The 19287-nt window shown below is 43.1% G+C and overlaps 1 protein-coding gene across 6 annotated transcripts in view; it reads left to right on the top strand.

Annotated features, from left to right (window-relative positions):
* Positions 1–19287, top strand: part of Slc12a1 (solute carrier family 12 member 1) — an 84638-nt gene that overhangs the window by 17132 nt on the left and 48219 nt on the right. For all 6 annotated transcript variants that reach the window (XM_087911247.1, XM_087911246.1, XM_087911244.1 and 3 more), the window contains 6 exons: positions 881–1020; positions 2062–2172; positions 2954–3065; positions 5155–5282; positions 10847–10931; positions 18233–18384. In XM_087911247.1, coding sequence (XP_087767373.1) covers positions 881–1020; positions 2062–2172; positions 2954–3065; positions 5155–5282; positions 10847–10931; positions 18233–18384 — 728 coding nt within the window. The remainder of the gene's footprint in view (positions 1–880; positions 1021–2061; positions 2173–2953; positions 3066–5154; positions 5283–10846; positions 10932–18232; positions 18385–19287) is intronic.

The raw sequence follows: 19287 nt of genomic DNA, 5'->3' as shown, positions 1-19287 counted from the left end.
CTCGCCAGCCTGTCTTAGTGTCAGTCACTTGCTCTGAGCTGTAAAGCAACCCACTTGGGTTTTCATGTCACAGAAGCGGGTGGCCAATCACAAAGCTATTCTTTAGTGTTCAGGGAAGAGCATTGGTTCCCAGCACTCCCCTGTTCTTCTCTCTGTCCCACAGCCTTATCATGGGAATTGACACTTCATTAGGCTAAACCCGGAAAACAGGCCTGCTTTCCAGAGTGGGTAACACACACCCCAACAGAGATGCTCATTTTACAGATTAGCTACCAGATAAGTTTAGACAATAGAATGGAAGCCAGAAAATAAAATAAAAATAAAAAGGATCAACCACTTTGTTCTTTTGAGTCAGTGTTTTATGTAGCCCAGGCTAGTCTTCAGTTTCCTATAACTGAGGATGACCCTGAAGACCTAACCCTCCTGCCTCTGCCTCCCAAGGGCCAGGATGCCAGGCTTATGCCACAGCACCTGAAAAGAACAAGTCTTGCCATTCATTTTCTACCCTGGTCTGTCAGTTTCTGGAAATTTTTAATTTAAAATTTTACTTCAGTCCCACTCTTCACGTGGATGCCCTAAATCAATTTTTTAAAAAGACAAACCTTTTGGGCAAAGCTTGTTGCTATTATTTATTAACTTAGATCAGGATTCTAACTTGGAAGTTTCAACAGACTGAATTTTATTGGCACGTACTTGGCGGACTCCGCATAGCGTACAAGGCAGGTCTGCCTGCAGGGCCTCCTTATGATGACCCAGGATTTATAGCATGCTTAGGAATCCGTCATACTCTTCGTGAGATGATTAGCAGTTGGAGATTAACCACAGGGGTTGGAGAGCCCGGCATCCCCTCCAGGTGACACACGCTGCTCTCTTGTTGCAGGAGGAGCCTACTACCTGATTTCCCGGAGCTTAGGGCCCGAGTTCGGAGGGTCTATAGGCTTGATCTTTGCTTTCGCCAACGCAGTGGCTGTCGCCATGTATGTGGTGGGGTTCGCAGAGACTGTGGTCGATCTCCTTAAGGTAATTAAAGCTCTTCTCTGTACAGACAAAGAAAGTAGCTCAGCTTTCCTTTTCAGGGCCCTAGGGGATAGTTCCAGGTCAAGATAAGAGAAGGAGATTTCAGGGTCAGGGCCGGAGCCCCAGGCGTAAGGTCAGAAGGTCTGGCTTTGAGTTCAGCTCTCACCTTACCACCTGGGAGACTTTAGACCAGTTTCCTCTACATCTGAGGCTTATTTATTTTCTAAAGCTGAACGAGGAGCTAATTTACTGCTTCATGCATTTCGCAGGAGTTCCATGCATAGCAGATGGGAAGGATGTGTATGGAAAGTGTGCAAAATACAAAGCTTCAGGTAGAGGACAGGCATCATTTCCTGTAGGCACATCACTGATGCTCACAAGGTTTCCAAAGATGAAGAAGGTTCAAACATGGGCACAACTTGCTGCAGAAAATGAGGCCTCTCTTAGCTAAGGGCCCAACCCAGGTGCTCTGGGAACAAGGTCTTTAAGCCTGTGTAGTATGGTAACTCCTCACTGTCTCACCTTAAACGCTCTACTAGTGAAAGTATATGAATCAATGAACATAGTGTGTATTCTTAAGGTATATTCTCTTGAAGAGATGTGTTACTGAGTTTGTGTTTTCTGTTATTAAGTTGAACAATGTTTATTTTCCAATATTCATATTGTAAACAACCATTTTTATTCTTCTAAAATCCCCCTTGGCATATGAAAGTAGCTAGTCTCTTTTGCTGAAGTACCACACAAAAGATGTGGTCATGCAGACTTCTAGCCAGTGCTACATTATCTCCCACATCTGAGGCTAGGCGTTTCTAGCCTTTCTAACCCCTAGCCTTGCCTATCAAAGGCCTACATCACAGATAAAGTAAAATTAGAATTTTTCTCTATTTTGTCTTCTGGAACTTACAAATACTTCATTTTCTTAATATCCTATATGCCCCCCCCCCAGGCATTTGTGTACACTATCCTTTTTTCATGTTGAATAGTATAAAAAATACGGAGTGCAAAGAACTATCTCTAATCATTTGAGTGATTCCTTCCCCCCAGGAGAGTGATTCAATGATGGTGGATCCAACCAATGACATCCGGATAATTGGTTCCATCACCGTGGTGATTCTCCTAGGAATCTCAGTAGCTGGGATGGAGTGGGAAGCGAAGGTAGGTGTCTCTAAACAACACTGTGACAAGTGCTGGCCAGGTCCTGACTTAGTCACAGCAGAAGGAACACCATATTCACAAAGAACAGCTGCCATTCCTTCATTATAGCAAAATACATGAGTACATGCAAGGTGGCCATCGTACCACTAAGTTCCTGTAGTTGAACTTCCCTTTGGGCCACCAGCTCACACACAATGGCATTGAGACTTGTTGTTACTTATGAAAGGTTGGCCTTAGTTTGGACTTTTTCGTCACTAGCTCTCATAACTTTAATTAAACTGTTTTATTGATGTGAATTCTGCTTCAGACCTTGGTTACCTCTCCCCTGCACTGTATGTCTGGCATCCCTCGTGTGTCTAGATTCATCCCAAGTTCCTCTCTCTGCCCAGAAGTCCCATCTATTCTCTCCTGCCTACCTATTAGCCATTCAGTTCTTTATTAAACCAATCGTAGTGACACACTGTCACACAGTATAATCAAATATTCTGCAACAGCACCAAGTCTGGTCAAGGCTTGATCGTATGTGTCAGGTCATAGGGCCACGTTTCACCTTGCTTGCTGCCATTGTGGTGACACAGCCAGCAAGGCTGATGCATCTTCATGTACCACTCTTGTCCAGACCAGCAACACTGCATACTGGAAATCCAGGTCTTATCCTCAAGACCAGAACAGGGAAGAGGGCACTATATTAAGCTTCAACTGAACAGTGAGAATGTCCAGATTTGAAGCTAATTTACAATGTTGTTGCTTCTAACTCAGTCCCTTTCCCGCGGTGTCACAGGCCCAGGTGATTCTCCTGGTGATTCTTCTCATTGCCATTGCAAACTTCTTCATTGGAACTGTCATTCCATCCAACAACGAGAAGAAGTCTAAAGGCTTCTTCAACTACCAAGGTAAGTGGGGCCAATCAGTCCCTTCTCAGTTAATGTGTCTACATTGTTCTCCCCGTTGCTCCCCAGCCAGGAGGATTCCAGTGTAGCCCAGGAAAGGGCCTACAGTTGAATTCAGGAGATCCTATGATGGGGTTTCAGCACTTGTGTACCAGCTGAGCGGGTTATACATACCCTGTTTGGTTCTCAGATTTTCCCATAAAATTAATGATGACAACTTCCTGAGGAAACTTTAAAAAGTAAATATGGAGGGTATATAAAATTTAAAGGCAATTTTGAGAAGTCAGTCTTTTTCCATTGAAGATGAGAAGGTCTCTTGTAAATCCTTGAATACTGGGTTATCACTAGATGGCTAGACAACAGGAATAGAAGCTATGTGTAGGGAATGAGAACCAGGAGCTGGGGAAGAAAATCAGCCTCTGCTGAGCACTAGCGTCAAATCAAGTCCTCTGCCTTCCTGGGAGATTCTGTAGTGCCCAATCTTGTGGGACATAACCTGCGGGGACCACTGTCAACCGTTCAAGCTGAGTTAGGAGGCTGGAGACACCTCTCAACCCTCCACAGTAGCTCATAAGCATCTGTACCTACAGTTCCAGGGGATCCAGCGCCCTCTTCTGGCCTCTGTAGGCACCAGGCAGGCAAACAGTATAGATACATGCATACATACAAGGCAAAACATATGCATGTGTATCTCCTTGTGGTAACATCAAAGCATGCAAATTTGACTTTTCTCTTCCAGTTCTGCTTCTTCCACCTTCTTATTTTCTAACCTAGATTACTCAATACACAGCTAAGGCTTTAAAAAATATCATTTGCTCGATTGCATATTCAGTTATCAGTACCTGTGGCCCCTCTCACCATTTTTAAAGCTTGGTCTTTATTGTGGCTCTTTTATTTGCTATGGGTTTTATTGTCCTTTCTTCTCTACCTTTCCCTCTACTTTATATCTTCTGATGTTTTCGGCTTTTCCCCACCTTTTCTCATCCCAGATTCCTTTCTTTGTTTGGTTTCTTTCTCTTTCTTTCTGCCTTTTCTCTAGAAGGCTTTCTTTTCATTTAAGTGATTTGGTGACAACCTACAGGACAGGACAGTATTGCTCGAAGGACAAAGCAACCATATTCTTATTCTCTGAGAATTTGGTGTAAGGACATGAGATCCAAACTAAGATCTCTGAGAAGAGCAGAGAGAGCAGAACACTCGAAACAAGTCACTGCAGCCCGCCTCACAGGGGTCTCTTAAGGCTTGGCAAAGGCCTGAAAAGGCTGTTTAAAGATACATATGTGTGAGAATGTGGTCATGAGGGGGGCATGTGAACATATGTTCTATATTTTGAGGTTACTAACATGTTCCTGCAAAAAAATTCTTGGCAATATTTATTTGTTTTTATATATTTTAATTAAAAAATTTATATGATACATTCTGATCATAGTTTTTTCTCCCCCACAGCTCCTCCATAATCCTCCCCATCTCCTCACCCACCCAACTCCATGCCTTTTCTTTCTTACTCTCCTTAGAAAACAGACAAATAAACAAACAAAATAAAAAAAGTAAAAACACAGAACAAAAGACACAGGCTCACACAAAAACAAAACCCATAAAGCACAAAATCAGAAACCTGTAATAGACAAGTAAAGGAACTGCGAGATGAAAAAGAAGGAGAAAATGTTCAAAAAAAGCAATACGAGACAAAAATACCCCTGAGCTTGTTTTTGTATTGACCAGTTACTGCTTGGCATAGAGCCTCTCATAAGTGTGGCTTGTGTACCCAGTGAGACCCCATTGAAAGAGACTAATTTTTCCTTCCTTCTGCAAGAATTCCTTATTGCTTTTTTCCATTTCTTCTATAGTCAAAGAAGACAAACAAGCTAGGTCTCTAATGACCTTCCCAGAGCTCTGTCGAGAGAGCCAAGAACTGAATGTGTATGTAAATGATAGGCGTTTTGGTACTCAGAGAAGAGTAACCAACAGTTTCGGGTTCACTCTGCTCCCATTCTAAGGATCCATTTCCATTTAGAAACACAGAAGTCAAGAACATAGGCTTCTACAGTGTGCAAAACCCAGCAAGATGATAGTCCTCTCGCTTGCATTTCAGCGTCCATATTTGCAGAAAACTTTGGGCCAAGCTTCACGAAGGGTGAAGGCTTCTTCTCCGTCTTTGCCATCTTTTTCCCCGCTGCCACTGGGATCCTTGCTGGTGCCAACATCTCTGGAGACCTGGAGGTACGCAGTTTCCTCTGCTTTGTAGCCTTGGTGGTGGGAGTGCAGTTGTTGGTAGCGTGAGAAGCTGTACAGACTCAATATGACTTAGGTCCCAGAGACACAAGAATGAAGGTTTCTGCATGATATTTTGGATATTTATTCTATCATTTATCTATCTATCTATCTATCTATCTATCTATCTATCTATCTATCTATCCATCTGTCTCTTTTTCTCTCTCTTTCCCCTTTAATTTTAAATCTAAGCTCTTGACAATATAGTCTAATTCCAAATCCCATATTCAGTGACATCCAAAGGCAGAGTATACTCATGGGAACTTTTTTTCAATAAAATGGATGTGACTTTACTTTCAGAATCACCCTTTCCCTTTAAAAATCATAGTGACTAAGAATACAAGACATTTGCGGAAAAACAAAACCAAACCAATAGCAAACAGTCACATGACCACTTCGTCCTCCGTTCACAGCATTCTCCATCAACTGCCATAGGGATCATTGACTTAACTACGGATGTGATTTCAGTATTTTGAGGAGGACCACCTACTAGCCATGGCCAAAACAAGATCAGACTTTGTACTTCTGGAACGTGCATATTGGAGCTCATAGGCCATCCAACAAAATTAGGACAGCCACTTCCAAAGGCAACCCAGGGACTCAGAGAAACCTTGCCTCTTTCACCTCTACCTTGGGGCTCATCTCTCTCTTCAAGGTCCTGGGAGATTAATCACTTCCTGATTCATGCTCTACCTCTTTCTGTTGACATCCCATTGGTCTGGATTTTGGCTCATGTCCTTACCTAACTTCAAAGGACTCTATGAAACGCTTTCTGAAGTAGGGCAGCCATATACCCCAATAAAGGCTGAGGCATCCCAATAGGACAAGAAGGGTTAGAAGACAGTAGAAGTCTTTTTCATAAGACAGACAACGGTTTTACCTCACATACACAAAAAGAAGATGCAAATCTTATCTCAATGTATTCATAATCAACGTCAGAAGGTGAGTATTTGCAAGACTCTTCAGGAGATAAGTATTAAATGAAAAACATGCAGGGATTGACGGGTGGGGAAATAAAAATACTAAACAGATAGTTGTCGGGTTGATCGGAGTTAACTTGGGAAGCAAAGGCTAGAAGTTGGCTATTGGAGAGGAACAAGGCAAGTCTGGCCAAGGAAGCAAGCAGAGTCTGGCATGAGAAACCTGAGGACAGCAGGGAGTCCCTTACAGGTTAAGCAGAGAAAATGGAGGAGGCTGGAGAGCTTCACAAGGTTCACAGGAAAGGAAGTGGCTGCAGATGCTCACTGCGGGGCATCAGACTCCAAGGACGTGGCAACTTGGCCTTGGGCTTATGCGTTGGTCAAAGATCTTCAGAGAAAGCGTGGTCGGAATAGACACTGACTGAGATGAGTGCTTAGATTTGTTACACTAGTGACCACACTGCCAAGGTAAATTCTTGAGCAGACAACAGCAGGGAAAGGTCACGCCAAAGCTCAAAAGGTCACACGCCTGCGCCGGCTGCTTCAGCTCCTTTCCTCGCTGAATGAGATCTCGTTACGAACTCCTGTTTTATCACTAACTAGGAAAATATCAGAGGTCACTGATTTAAGCTTCCGGAAGCTACAGGCAGGTTTTTAAATTGGAAAATACTGTGCTTTCTTTAGACTCCTTAAAAACAAGGTGCTTAGTCAATTCCTCTTTCTTAATGTCTGAACGAAGGCCTTGCAGGAGACAGAGGTTAAAGCTGTGCTTTTGTTAGAACTAGAAGCAATAGAAAGAATTCTCTCACTAAACCACAGTAAGGAAGCATAATAGGTCACAGCTAAATGCAAGCAATGCCTTTTGATGTTTCTACATCAATTCTATCCGATTCCGTTCTTTAACACTGGTTTCGCCTCACTGAATCGATTTCATGGCATAGTAGATGAGGAAGAGGAGGCTCAGGCTTAGCTAATGGGGTTGAAACAGAAGTAGGACATCGCAAGTGTCTGGGAGGCAGACGGAGTCTGCAGCTCTAGGAAGGAAGACGGGACTGCATGGGCGAACTCACCCACGTAGGTGCAAGAGGGAGGCAAGGAAGCTAAGGAAGCACGCAAGGGATTATGGGCACCCAGATCATTATTGTAGAAAAGGGGGGAGGAAGGAGAAAGAGAGAGAGAGGCAGAGACATAGAGACAGAGACAGGGAGACAGAGAAACTGCTTAGTGAATGGGGAAACCAACAGCCCTTAGGCCCAGGAAAAAGGGAAGCGAAAAGAGAAATTGTCTAGGACATCAGAACATAGTTAAAAGCCAGAGTGGTCAGACATGTTAGCTCCCAAAGGTGAAATATTCTGGAAAATGGCAAGGAAATTTCTGTATCCTTAACTTTATTTCTCTCTGAGGATGAAACCCAAGATAATTATAATAGTATTAATCATAATCGAGTCATTTTGATTTAGGAGGCGTTGTTTATAGAATATAGGGAGAGGCAGATGAGTACCCGGCTTCCAGCCTCAGCATCCTTCTCAGGATGGCCCCCGCACTGCAGGGAAGAATGATCAGTAGGGCATAACGGATGCAGATCCCATCCTGCGCGTTCTGGGTGGAACAGCAATAGTGTGGCAAGAACTGTCCTGAAAATCGGGATCTGGAAGGAGATTTGAGAAATATTGCTGAGATGCAAAATTAGGAAGTGGTTGTTAGACCCCAAAAAAGTGGAAACCTAATTGATTACTTATATTCTGTCCTGGCTAGGGGCTCACTTTTACTGACAGGAAGGAGAAACAGCTTAGATTTGGGGTTAATTCTGGAGGAGGGGGGAAATTTAAGAATGTGCCAAATTGCCGAGCTCCCTCCGTCGGTAGCAGGACTGAATAATTCCCTCTTGGTACAGGATCATACATCAATACACTGACGTCATATGCTACCCTTTAGTGCCTTAGCATCAAGTTGACCCTCATGTCACGTGGCCTCGGCAGCTTAAGAGCTTACAGTGGCCAGCTGCAGGGGAGTGCTGTCTTCATGTCTGTGACACAGGCTGCCTTCTACCTTCTGCCTCCTATTCAGTCACGCTCCAGTTAAGATGGTTACAACTTTAAGCCAGACCCCATGAAATTTTTGTGACGGTGTGGACCTGCTTGTGTTCACCTTGGGAGGTGTGTGTGTGTGTGTGTGTGTGTGTGTGTGTGTGTGTGTGTGCGTGTCTGAAGGCCAGAGGTCAATATCAGGTCATTCCTCGGGACACTTGGTTTGATTTGGTTTGGTAAGTATCTCACTGAAAACTGGGGTCATCAATGAGGACAGAATGGCTACCCAGTGAACTCTAGGCATCTACCTGCCTCGCCTCCCCAGTGCTAGGATTATAAGTGTGCCCCACATTTTTCTTTTCTAAACATAGATTCTATGAATTGAACTCAGACCCTCATGCTTTTGCAGCAGACACTTTCCTGAGCTACCTCCCAGTTCCCAATAAATTCTTCCGCAATAAGCTAAAAGGTAAACCACCAATGAATTCGATTAAGAAGGGCCCATTTCAGCCACACTGCCCCGGTCCCCCTCCCCAGAGCTGCTGTATTGCACACACCTGTACATTTGCTGCGGCATCAATAGTATGGAAGGAAGAGACTGGGTACACCTGTACCAGCAAAACCTCAATATGCAGATGTTCCTGGAAGAATTGGAGCATAGGGATTAGTGGCTGCACAGAGCTGGTTACACCCAAGTGGGGCGTGTTTGCTTGGCTAAATCCTGATTTCCAGAGGTTGGGTTGTGTCTGCAGCCACCAAGTGTGACCTTCTCAATGAACTTGATCATCGTGTTTAAGTTTAGAAAAAACAAGTCCTTAATCTTCATTTGCCTGTATTGATTGCTTATGTGTATTGATGAGACTTGTGTCCTCCAGCTGGGGAGACCATTGCCTACTGGAATTGTACTTTTCTCTGTTCAGTATTTATTGACTCTTTCTGAATGCCAGATAACTGTATAAGAAAAGCATGCCTCAAATTATCTGTTTAATAATTTCCTAAATTGAATTAAATATAATCCAATATGCTGCTTGGAAGTCGGTTTGGTATAATTTAGCAGTTTCTTCCAAAACCACCAGGTGTAAGATGATGAACTAAGCATCAGCTGGGCTCAGTTCGGTGTGTACACATACATTCATAAGCAAGAGAAAAGCCCATTTTCTGGTATAGGGCTGACCTTACCTCTTTACCAAGCTTACTTGAGGAAATGAAGAATTTAGAGAGACTGGAGAATTTAGTAGATGATCCTTTTTGCTCAGTCAGATAGGTGTTTTTTGTTTTGTTTTTCTTTGTTTGTTTTAATTAAAAACAAGCCTAAACTCAGGATAAAACATACGTATGCCCAGTTACTGTCAACATGACAGCTTTGTTTGTATCTGATGCTTCTACATACAATTCACATGGAGAGAGAGCTATCTGTTCATTTCTGTAACTTCTCTCTTCAGCACTGAGGTTTGGCTTGTTTTGTAGTAAGGGAGCTGCAGGCAGGCCTGCTTTTCATCCCGCCCGGTTCCTCCCCAGCTAGCTTAGCCCCAGAAATAACAACACATAAATTGTATTCATTTAAGCACTGCCTGGCCCATTATCTCTAGAGAGTTAGTTATTGACTAACTCTCCTATCTTGATATTAACCCATTTCTAATAATCTGTGTAGCACCACGACGTGGTGGCTTACCAGAAAAGATTCAGCATTTCTGACCTGGTGGCTGGCTCCATGGCATCTGCCTCATTGCCCTCTTCCCAGCATTCTGTTCTGTTTACTCCGCCTACCTAATTTTCTGTCCTATCAAAGGGCCAAGGCAGTCTCTTTATTGACCAATGAAAATAACACAATAGACAGATAACCCTCCTCCATCATTGTTTAGTCTCTTATTTTTGGTTTTTTATTTCTTTGACGGTTGGGATTTTGTTTATTAAAAATAGAACCACTTTTCTCTTTTCCTTTTTTTTTAAAATTGAAAACAGATTTTTTTTTTTCACGTAGTGTATTCTGATTACAGTTTTCTATCCCCCTACTTCTCCCAGTTCCTCCCCACCTTCCCATCCAGATCCACTTCCTGCCTGTCTCTCCTTAGGAAACAAACAGGCATCTAAGATATAATAATAAAATGACATATAATACAATAAGATAAAAGAAAAACAAACAAATGAAGGGCAAAATAACCAAACAAGAAAAAGAAGCAAAGATGTAAGGGAGAAAAAAGAGTGGTTTGTTTCCCCAGTGAGACTCCCTTGGAGAAAGCTCATTTCTCATTCGCAGGTAGTTATCAATTGGAAATGGCTTCTGGGTTAGGATACAGGCACGTGTCCACTTTTCCCTTCTGCTCTGGGACCCCATCTGCTAGAGACTGGGGCAAGCGCCGAGAGTTCATACGCAGTACCACATTTAATAGCCCATCGTTTGCTCCAGATACTCCGTCCAAAGACTCTTTACCTCCCCATTTGCTAGACAGTTTCTTTAGAACTCGCCTTAGGAAGCATGGTTTAATATCATGAAAATACAGCAATAGCTCCTCGCACTCTGAGTGTTACTGAGTTCTGTTTTCCCCTCTGCATGATTTTTTCACAGGATCCCCAGGATGCCATCCCCAGAGGAACCATGCTGGCCATTTTCATCACCACTGTTGCCTACATAGCTGTTGCTATCTGTGTAGGTAAGGAAAGCATCCCTGATGTCAGAATGTCAGGGAGCCCAGGTGTGTGTGTGTGTGTGTGTGTGTGTGTGTGTGTGTGTGTGTAAGGTTGCCAGTGGAGCCTATGCAAGTAGAAAGTCTTGTTTTGTCTTTACAGTCGCAATTTTTTGGTATTTAATAGTTTGTGTTTTGGGGAGCCATTGACGCAATTAAAGTACAATGCAGACATCTTCAGATCAGTGTTTCAAAAGAGCCTATCACGTTGTTGTTATGCACTTGCCTGGAGAAGCCAGGCTTTGCCACCCTTGTGACTGCACTGCTGAGAAAGCTGTCACTTCTAGCACTCCGCTCTCCTGCCCTCTGAGATAAGTGAGAACCAGAGCAGAGCAAAGTAGGGGGAAAAAAATCAAACAAAACCCAACCCAAACATAGCAAAGGAAATTATGAAAGATGAGGAATTCACAACAATATCTCATCTCTAACTTGGAAGTGTCATTGACACAAGCTGCCAGGAGATCCGAACAGCCCAGCTGTTAGCAGTGTGAAAGCCAGCCCTGTGCTTCTCGGTGAGCAGAGTGTGCAAATGTGGCTTTTCCAGCTGCCACAAGGCAAGCTTTGGCTCTACCTACTGCCTGCGGCCACACCTCCTCTTAGGGCCACGGCACACTTATGCCATAGTAGGAAGGAAGGAATGTGTTTTCCAACACACGGAGAAGAAACCCTCTTCAGTGCACGGTGAGGGATGCAGACCCAGGTTGGGCAACTATGGAAGCCTGGTGGCCATTTGACCAAAAGGTGAGCCCCAGTAGTCCTCTGCTTGCTATAATCTTAAACTGATTTCTGAAGAAGAAGAAGAAGAAGAAGAAGAAGAAGAAGAAGAAGAAGAAGAAGAAGAAGAAGAAGAAGAAGAAGAAGAAGGATGAGAAGGAGGAGGAGGAGGAAGAAGAAGAAGAAGGAGGAGGAGGAGGAGGAGAAAAAGGAGGAGGAGGAGGAAGAAGAAGAAGAACAAAAACAAGAACAAGAACAAGAACAAGAAAAACAAGAAGAAGGAGAACAAGAAGAAGAAGAAGAAGGAAGAAGGAAAGAAGGAGGAGGAGGAGGAGAAGAAGAAGAAGAAGAAGAAGAAGAAGAAGAAGAAGAAGAAGAAGAAGAAGAAGAAGAAGAAGAGAAGGAGGAGGAGGAAGAGGAGAAGGAGGAGGCAAAAAAGCAAAAAGCTAAGACTGGTGCCTATCTTGCTGCTTCTTGTGTGAGGAACCTAATAAGGCGTTCACCGCCCTGTCGCATTTTGTGCAGGGTTACACAGGAAGACATTTTCTGATTCAGTGTGTTAGGACATCAATGACTTCAGAATGACACTGAAGCCATCTGAGGTTACAGCTTCCAACCGTGGCTTTAGGTGAGCAGGTGTTAAGAAACACCTTAGGAGCAGGGTGACACATACGACCTGCCTGACGTTACATAGATTCCGGATGTCCAAATGCAGGTCCTCATGCATGTGCAGTGAACACTTTACTGAGACTTGTCCCTCGCTCCTAATAAGAAGGTTCATCTAGGATTAGAACCAGTGACCTCTTACTCCATAAGCAGGAGTCATACCCTCAGACCAATGAGCCACCTTGGGAGCTGTCTTAAAGGTAGTAGTAATGAGTAAGAGACCACCCAGGGTGGAGTGGGAAAGCCAAGTGAACAGCTTTATTTGTTGGCACTTGGTTTACAAAGATCCTATCTTTTATGCATTTTTAAATCCTTATGCAGCCTCCTGGTCCAAGGTTAATTTTATTTAATTAACAGAAATGCAAACTCAGAGTTCACAGTGTGATCAAATATTCCCCAGTACATCATTGTATTTTCTCATCCTTGCCCCACCCCCAGCATTTTCTTGTACTTCCTTCCCTCTCTCTAAATAGTCTCCCTCTCCCTACTTAGGCCCCGTTCTACTTCCACATCATATATGTGTATGTGTATATTATATGTGTAGGTGTGTATGTAGATATATGCACGTATAGAGATCTAGATTTGAATGTAAATTCTACATATGAGGGAAAACCTGAAATAATTATCTTTCTGAGTCTGACTGATTTTGATTATCATGATGTTTTCTGTTCACCCATTTTTCTGGCAAATAGCATAAATTTTATTCTTCCTGAGAGTACTTGTTGCTCTTGAGAAGGACCCAAGTTCAGTTTCCAGCACTCACATGGCAACTCACAATCATTAGTAACTCTGGTTCCAGGGGCTCCAATGCCCTCTTCTGACCTCTGCAGGAACCAGACACTTATGTAGTACCCATAAACACATATAGGCAAAGCATACATACACATGAAAAAACAAATAAGGACATCTAAAAACATAAAGTATTTTTAAATGCTCACAATTCTGTTTTGGAGACTCTACCCTGGAGAAATATTTTAAAATTTAGAAGAAAACTTTAATGAACAAAGGTGTTTATCATACATAGTGTATAATAAAAAATAATGGAAGTATTCAAATGTGTGAAAAATAAAACAGAAGTAAGATTGTCTCATCATTAATATTAATGGATAATTAGGCAATGATAATATTTATCCCAAAGTATTGCCTTATGATTTACTTATTTTGTTCAGTTAACATACAGAGGGAAGTATGCCATTACAGCATCCCCAGAAGTATTTGTTGGTACTCTTGGTCCTGAGTTGTTCCCTTCTCCGCTACTCTTTCCCACACCCTCCTCTTCTTTCTTCCCCATGACACTTCCTGCCCCTGCTTCCCTACTTCCTGTGTCCCATTACCCTACCATCATCTCCATTCTAGTTATTTGACCTACAAACACATACACACTCACATGTATGCATAATTTTAAACCTAGGTTCTATATCTGAAAGAAAACAGGCAGTATTTGTCTCTCTGGGGCTGGTTTGTTTCACTTAACATAATGATTTTCAAATTTTCCTGCCTCTGTCATAATTTCACTTGTCTTTCTGGCAGCAAAAATTTCATTGTGTAGACATCATGTACGTTCTCCATCCATTTATATGTTGATAGACATTTAAGCTACATCCATGTCCTGACTATTGTGGACAGTGCAGCAATAAGCATGGATATACATATATCTCTGAGATATGTCTACTTAAAACTTTTTGTGTATAAAGTCAAGAGTATATCTGGGTCTTACATTAAATCTATATTCAGTTTCTTAGGGAATATTCATACTGGTTTCCAAAGGAGTTACACAAATTTATATTCCCATCAATAATAACTAAGCGTTCATCTTTCCCCATATCCCCACCAACGTATGTTGTCCTTTGTTTTTATTTTTGATTTTAAACTATAATTGCATCATTACCCCTTCCTTTTTTTGTATGATATCTCTTTAAGCATCTTCTGCAGTTTGAGCTTGGCACACATCATTGCCATAGTATGTACCTGCCTTAGGGCCCTTATTTCTCCATCAATTCTAAAAGGTAATTTTGCTGGATATAGCACTCGTGGCTGACAGTTATTTGCTTTGGGTACTTGTATATCTCATTCCAAGCGTTCTTGGCTTTGAGGGTGGCCTGTGAGAAGCCTGGTGCTATCCTGCTGTTTTTGCCTTTGTAGATGAGTTGCCATTTCCCCCTTACAGCTTTTAAGATGGTTTTCTTTTCTCCATATTTTCGACATTTTGACATTATGAAGATTCTTCTCTCATCGTGTCTGTTTGGAATTCTGAATACTTCCAGTGCTTGGATGTTGGCGTCTTTCCCTAATTTGGAGAATTTCTGGTATAATTCAGTAGATTCTCGATGTCTTTAGTGCTGGCCTCTTTCGTCTGTGCTGTGGGTTCTGAGCTTTAGAGTCCTTAGATGTGGTCATGCTTGTTTGCCACTGGCACTTCCTGTGCTGATATCCGGAGGTCATGCTCCATCGACCCCATCCTCCATCTCTGACATTCTTCCTTCTGTTTGTCAGGTTTCTTGGTGACCGGTCCTGCTGTGCTTTTTATTTGATTCAGTGAGTTTTTCATTTTCAATGCTTCTGGGCTATTTTTTGTTTTGCTTTTCAAAAATCTTTGTTTCCTTGCTGAGTTTTCTGTGTTGCTGACTTTTTTGCCTGTATTGCTGACCTTCATTTTGCTGACTTTTTTTTTCTTATTTACTGATGTTCCTCTCAATGTCCTGACCAAATTCATCTATTTGTTTTTATCTTCTTTTAGGTTGTTAATCATTTATACCAGAAAACTGAAATCGTCACGTTGCATTTTGCATATCTCTATGTCTTTGGGTTTAGCATTCATGGAGTTACAATCTCTTGTAAGAGTCATGCTGCTGACTTTTTGAAGTTTCTCATGTTTGTTGTGGTTAGTGCATCTCTTGGTTTAGATATCTGGATTTTTTTTGAGGGGGTAGACCTTCTTATTTGGTTACTTACTCTTTCAATCTTGGTCCCCGCTACCAATCAAGGAGGGAACAAAACTCTGTTCCCACGATAACATCAAAGTACACGCAACACAGATCAGTTACAGCCACTAATACATCACCAGTGACCATGGGCGGAGAATGATATTATTTCAGAATGTGCTATAAAGTGAGAAATAAATGAGATACAGGAAGAGGAGGAGAAAGATGGAAAAAATAGGAGAAGTGAGGTAAGATAGCTAAGAGGAAAAGAAGGGAGTGGAGAAAAGACCAGAAAGAAAAATGAAAAAATTTAAAGAAAACATATTTCCTGATTATGAAAAAAGTTAAAAAACAAAATTGAATAAATATAATAAAGAGGATAAAAATTTAAAAAACAGAGCATATTAAGATTTTAAAAAGTCTGGGCAGGAGAGATTCTAGGTAGGTATTAAGAGCACATGCTACTCTTGCAGAGGACCCAGGTTCAGTTCCCAGCGCCCACATTGGGTGGCTCAGAACAACCTCTAACTCCAGCTCCAAAAGATCCAATGCCTGTGGCCACTTAAGCACCCACACTCATAAGCATGTAACCCCACATGGACATACATAGACACATGATTGAAAATATAAACCTTTTTAAAAGAAAAGAACCAATAAAGCAAATTCAAAATACAATAAAATGTAGAGAGGTGGCGGGGGGGGGGGGAGGGAGAGAGAAGGGCCAAAAAAGAAACAAAAAAGAAAAAAAAATGCCTCAAAGTGATGATTAGAAAAAAATGCATAAAATAAGATTAATGTGTGAAGAAAAATCAGTACAAATACTAAAAAGTTTCAAAAGATATAATCCAGTGAAGATCCTGCTAAATATGTAGGACAGAAAGAATAGGGGAGAATGATGTCAGAATGGCTCCTGTCTGGGTCTTCAGAGTTGAAGCTCTAGTTACAAGCAGTGGGGGAGGGCAGTCAGCTGTATGTGGGCTCTCATCTCTCCTCTGGTTTATACCATTGCCTGGTCTGTACTGGACAAACGCACGGTGCCTGCCAGAGCTCACCGCACTGCAGCTGGTCTCCTCCTTAGGGCACCAGGGGCCTCTGCTGGCCTCTCTGTGCCCCTTTGTGAGCTGGACAGGTTCTCTCACTTTCCTGAGACTCCCAGGTCATAGATCTGATATATCTGTTCTAGCAGAAGGTTGTGGGAATGTGGGAGCTACCACAGCACCAAGATGAGAGTACACGTGGAGGGCCTGACTTGGTACTGCCAGGGCCTACTGAGTGTTAATCACCTGCTAGAGTTGCACCCCTAAAATTTCTGAGTTCTTGGGCTGTAGAGCAGTGGACCACAGTTATCTCCAGAATTTCATCTACTTGTAAGCTTCAGGCTCAGAGGCATCAAATGCCAGGCTTGATGAGATCTCTCCCTGGCCACCTGGACCTTTCAGCACATCCATGTCCAGCTCTCTGCTCTCCACAACCACCACCCTGGACCATTCATCACCAAAGTGTTATAATAGACCCAAGGGAGGATCACCAAGATGCCTCCCAGCCCCCACTACCCTAAGTCCCATTGACTAAACAGGATCTCTCTCACCGATGTCGCCTCATCAGCTGGAGAGATCACTGTCTCTCCAAATATTACAACTGGATTTAAGCTCATGAAGGCTTTGACTTGTGCTGGGGACGGAACTGCCTGACCCTCACCTAGTTTATCTTTTGGAAGTGGCTTCTGAATTCCATGATCCAGCCAGGGAACTGCACAGGTGAGGTTCTGCTAGCCTGGTGGAGTGGGACATCCCTGTTCAGCACTTTTCCTCTTTCCTTCCTTAGTGGATTTCCAAAGTCTTGCCCATATTTCTGTTTGGGATGAAGTCTAATATTTTTTATACTATCTTCACCAGTGCTCACATAGGCAGAAACTATGTGAATGTCTTACTGGGAGGTGCTATCTTTATTATTAAGCAATTAAAATGATATATATGTGACCTGAACAAGGAGGCCGCCAATAGACATGCTAACATGGATGAGGGCGGGGAAGCCCATGAAATCTCAGCCTCACACCAAGAGCTACAGGGAACTAAGGAACACTAGAGCAGGGGAAACAGTCTTCCCCAGGGAAAAGAACAGCAATTCGTGATCGAAGGCTATATGGCCAGCTCTGAAAACATACAGGCAAACAGCGTACAGACTAAGTACATTGTTCATGTGTTTAGAAGCACACACACACACACACACACACACACACCAATTAAACAAAAAAGAGGCCACGAATTTGAAAGAACAAGACAGGTGGACATGTGAGAGGGTTTGGAGGAAGGACAGAAAAGGGGAGAAATGATGTAATTGCATTATAATCTCAAAAAAAGCTTTTAAAATTACATCTAAAGTAGGGTTATTGCTGTGTTTTCTAAAATGTATGCAAAGAATTAGTTGAAAACGAGGCCGCATCCTCTTGGTTATTAGATTCCTTAGTGCCTTGCCTCGGTCGCCTCTCGGGTAATGAGAATTATTAAAAATCACGTGGTCAGTAAGAACTGAACAGGTATGAGCTATGTGCATTTAGGCCAAAGCACCGCACATTTTAGGAGATCAGACAATAAGACAGCATCTCAGCACCCAGAACTCCTACAAGATAGTCTCAGGGGCACCCAAGGCAGTGTGATCGGCAGCTTGTAAAAGCCAGGGTGTTCGCAGGACTCATGGGAGCTCCAGCGACCACGTCTCAAGAAGAATTGACAGTCGGGGCTCTGGAAATATGCGTTCAGACTCAGTGCCAGCCAAGCACATTTTAGACCGAAGCCCTCGGAGAGCCAGACTCTGACACAGGGGTGACAGGATGGTGAGAGGACGTGGGTCAGGGGTTTAGCTCAGGGTTGCGTGTTTGCGTCACAAGCACAAGGCCCTTGGTGCTGTCCCTAGCTCTGAAAAGGAGCTAGGAAGAGAAGAAATGACAGATGAACATTGTCTCCTCAGCGGCATGTGTGGTCAGAGACGCCACCGGAAGCGTAAACGACACCATCGTTTCTGGGATGACCTGCAACGGGTCCGCGGCCTGCGGACTGGGCTACGACTTCTCAAGATGTCAGCACGAACCTTGTCAGTACGGGCTGATGAACAATTTTCAGGTATGAACTGGGGGGGGGGCGGAGAGTTTCTCTGTGCTTTCCAGTCGCCATGGTAAGGAGACAATACGGGTGTGAGTTGTGTCGCCAGGAGGGAGCACCATGTTGTTCCTTAGCTTTCAGTCAACTCTGTGAGATACTGTGCCGGGAAAGAGAGGCTAGTTGGCACGTGGGATGTATTTTGTGTACAGACGTTAGATTAGAGAAACCTAACGCAGCCCCACATGGCCAAGAGACACAGCAAGGAGAAATTGTGAATGAGAAACTGGGGCAAAAATGAGGGCCAAGCAGCATGGGAAAGTATAGAATTTGAAACATGCTAATTGTCATCCTACGTGGTTGGTAAAGAGAGGGAGAAGCAAACAGACTGTGACGTTTGCGTCCATCTAATCCTAACAACCAGCACAGAGACATCATCTCAGCCGAAATCGTTATTCCAAAGTATGATTGATAGGTTCACGCTGATAGGTTCCTCATAAACATGTAAAACCTGTTCCCAGGGATCATATTGGTCCTGGTCCCGTTCTCATTGCTGTTCTGGGGTCCTCACGAGTATCTCGATTATGTCGAACAATAAAGTAGCCTTAAAGAGCACAGGAAAAGCAAAGGTTCAGAAACTCTTCCGTAGAAGGAAAATCGATGCGTTAAAAAGAGCGAAGGCAGGCGAGCCGTCCTCACACGGGCGCACCACCACCCGCTGTGGGGTAGAAGCTTCCTCCCACCTAAGCTACAGAGAACACAAGGGAGGTGCTGTAAAGGTCCTTGAAAGCACCCCATCCCTTAGCTTTTCCGGGGTTTTCTAAATGTTTTATGGTGGGTATCTAGTGGGTGGTAAATAAAAGAAGAGGTCATTCCACCTTGGAAAGAGAAGTATTACAAATTCAAGGGCGGGGGAAGCATTGGTTT

This window comes from Myodes glareolus, chromosome 10, assembly GCF_982192425.1.
Source record: "Myodes glareolus chromosome 10, mMyoGla1.1, whole genome shotgun sequence".
NCBI lineage: Eukaryota > Metazoa > Chordata > Mammalia > Rodentia > Cricetidae > Myodes > Myodes glareolus.
Note: the sequence above shows the minus strand (reverse complement) of the source record. Positions and strands in the feature narration are given on the sequence as shown.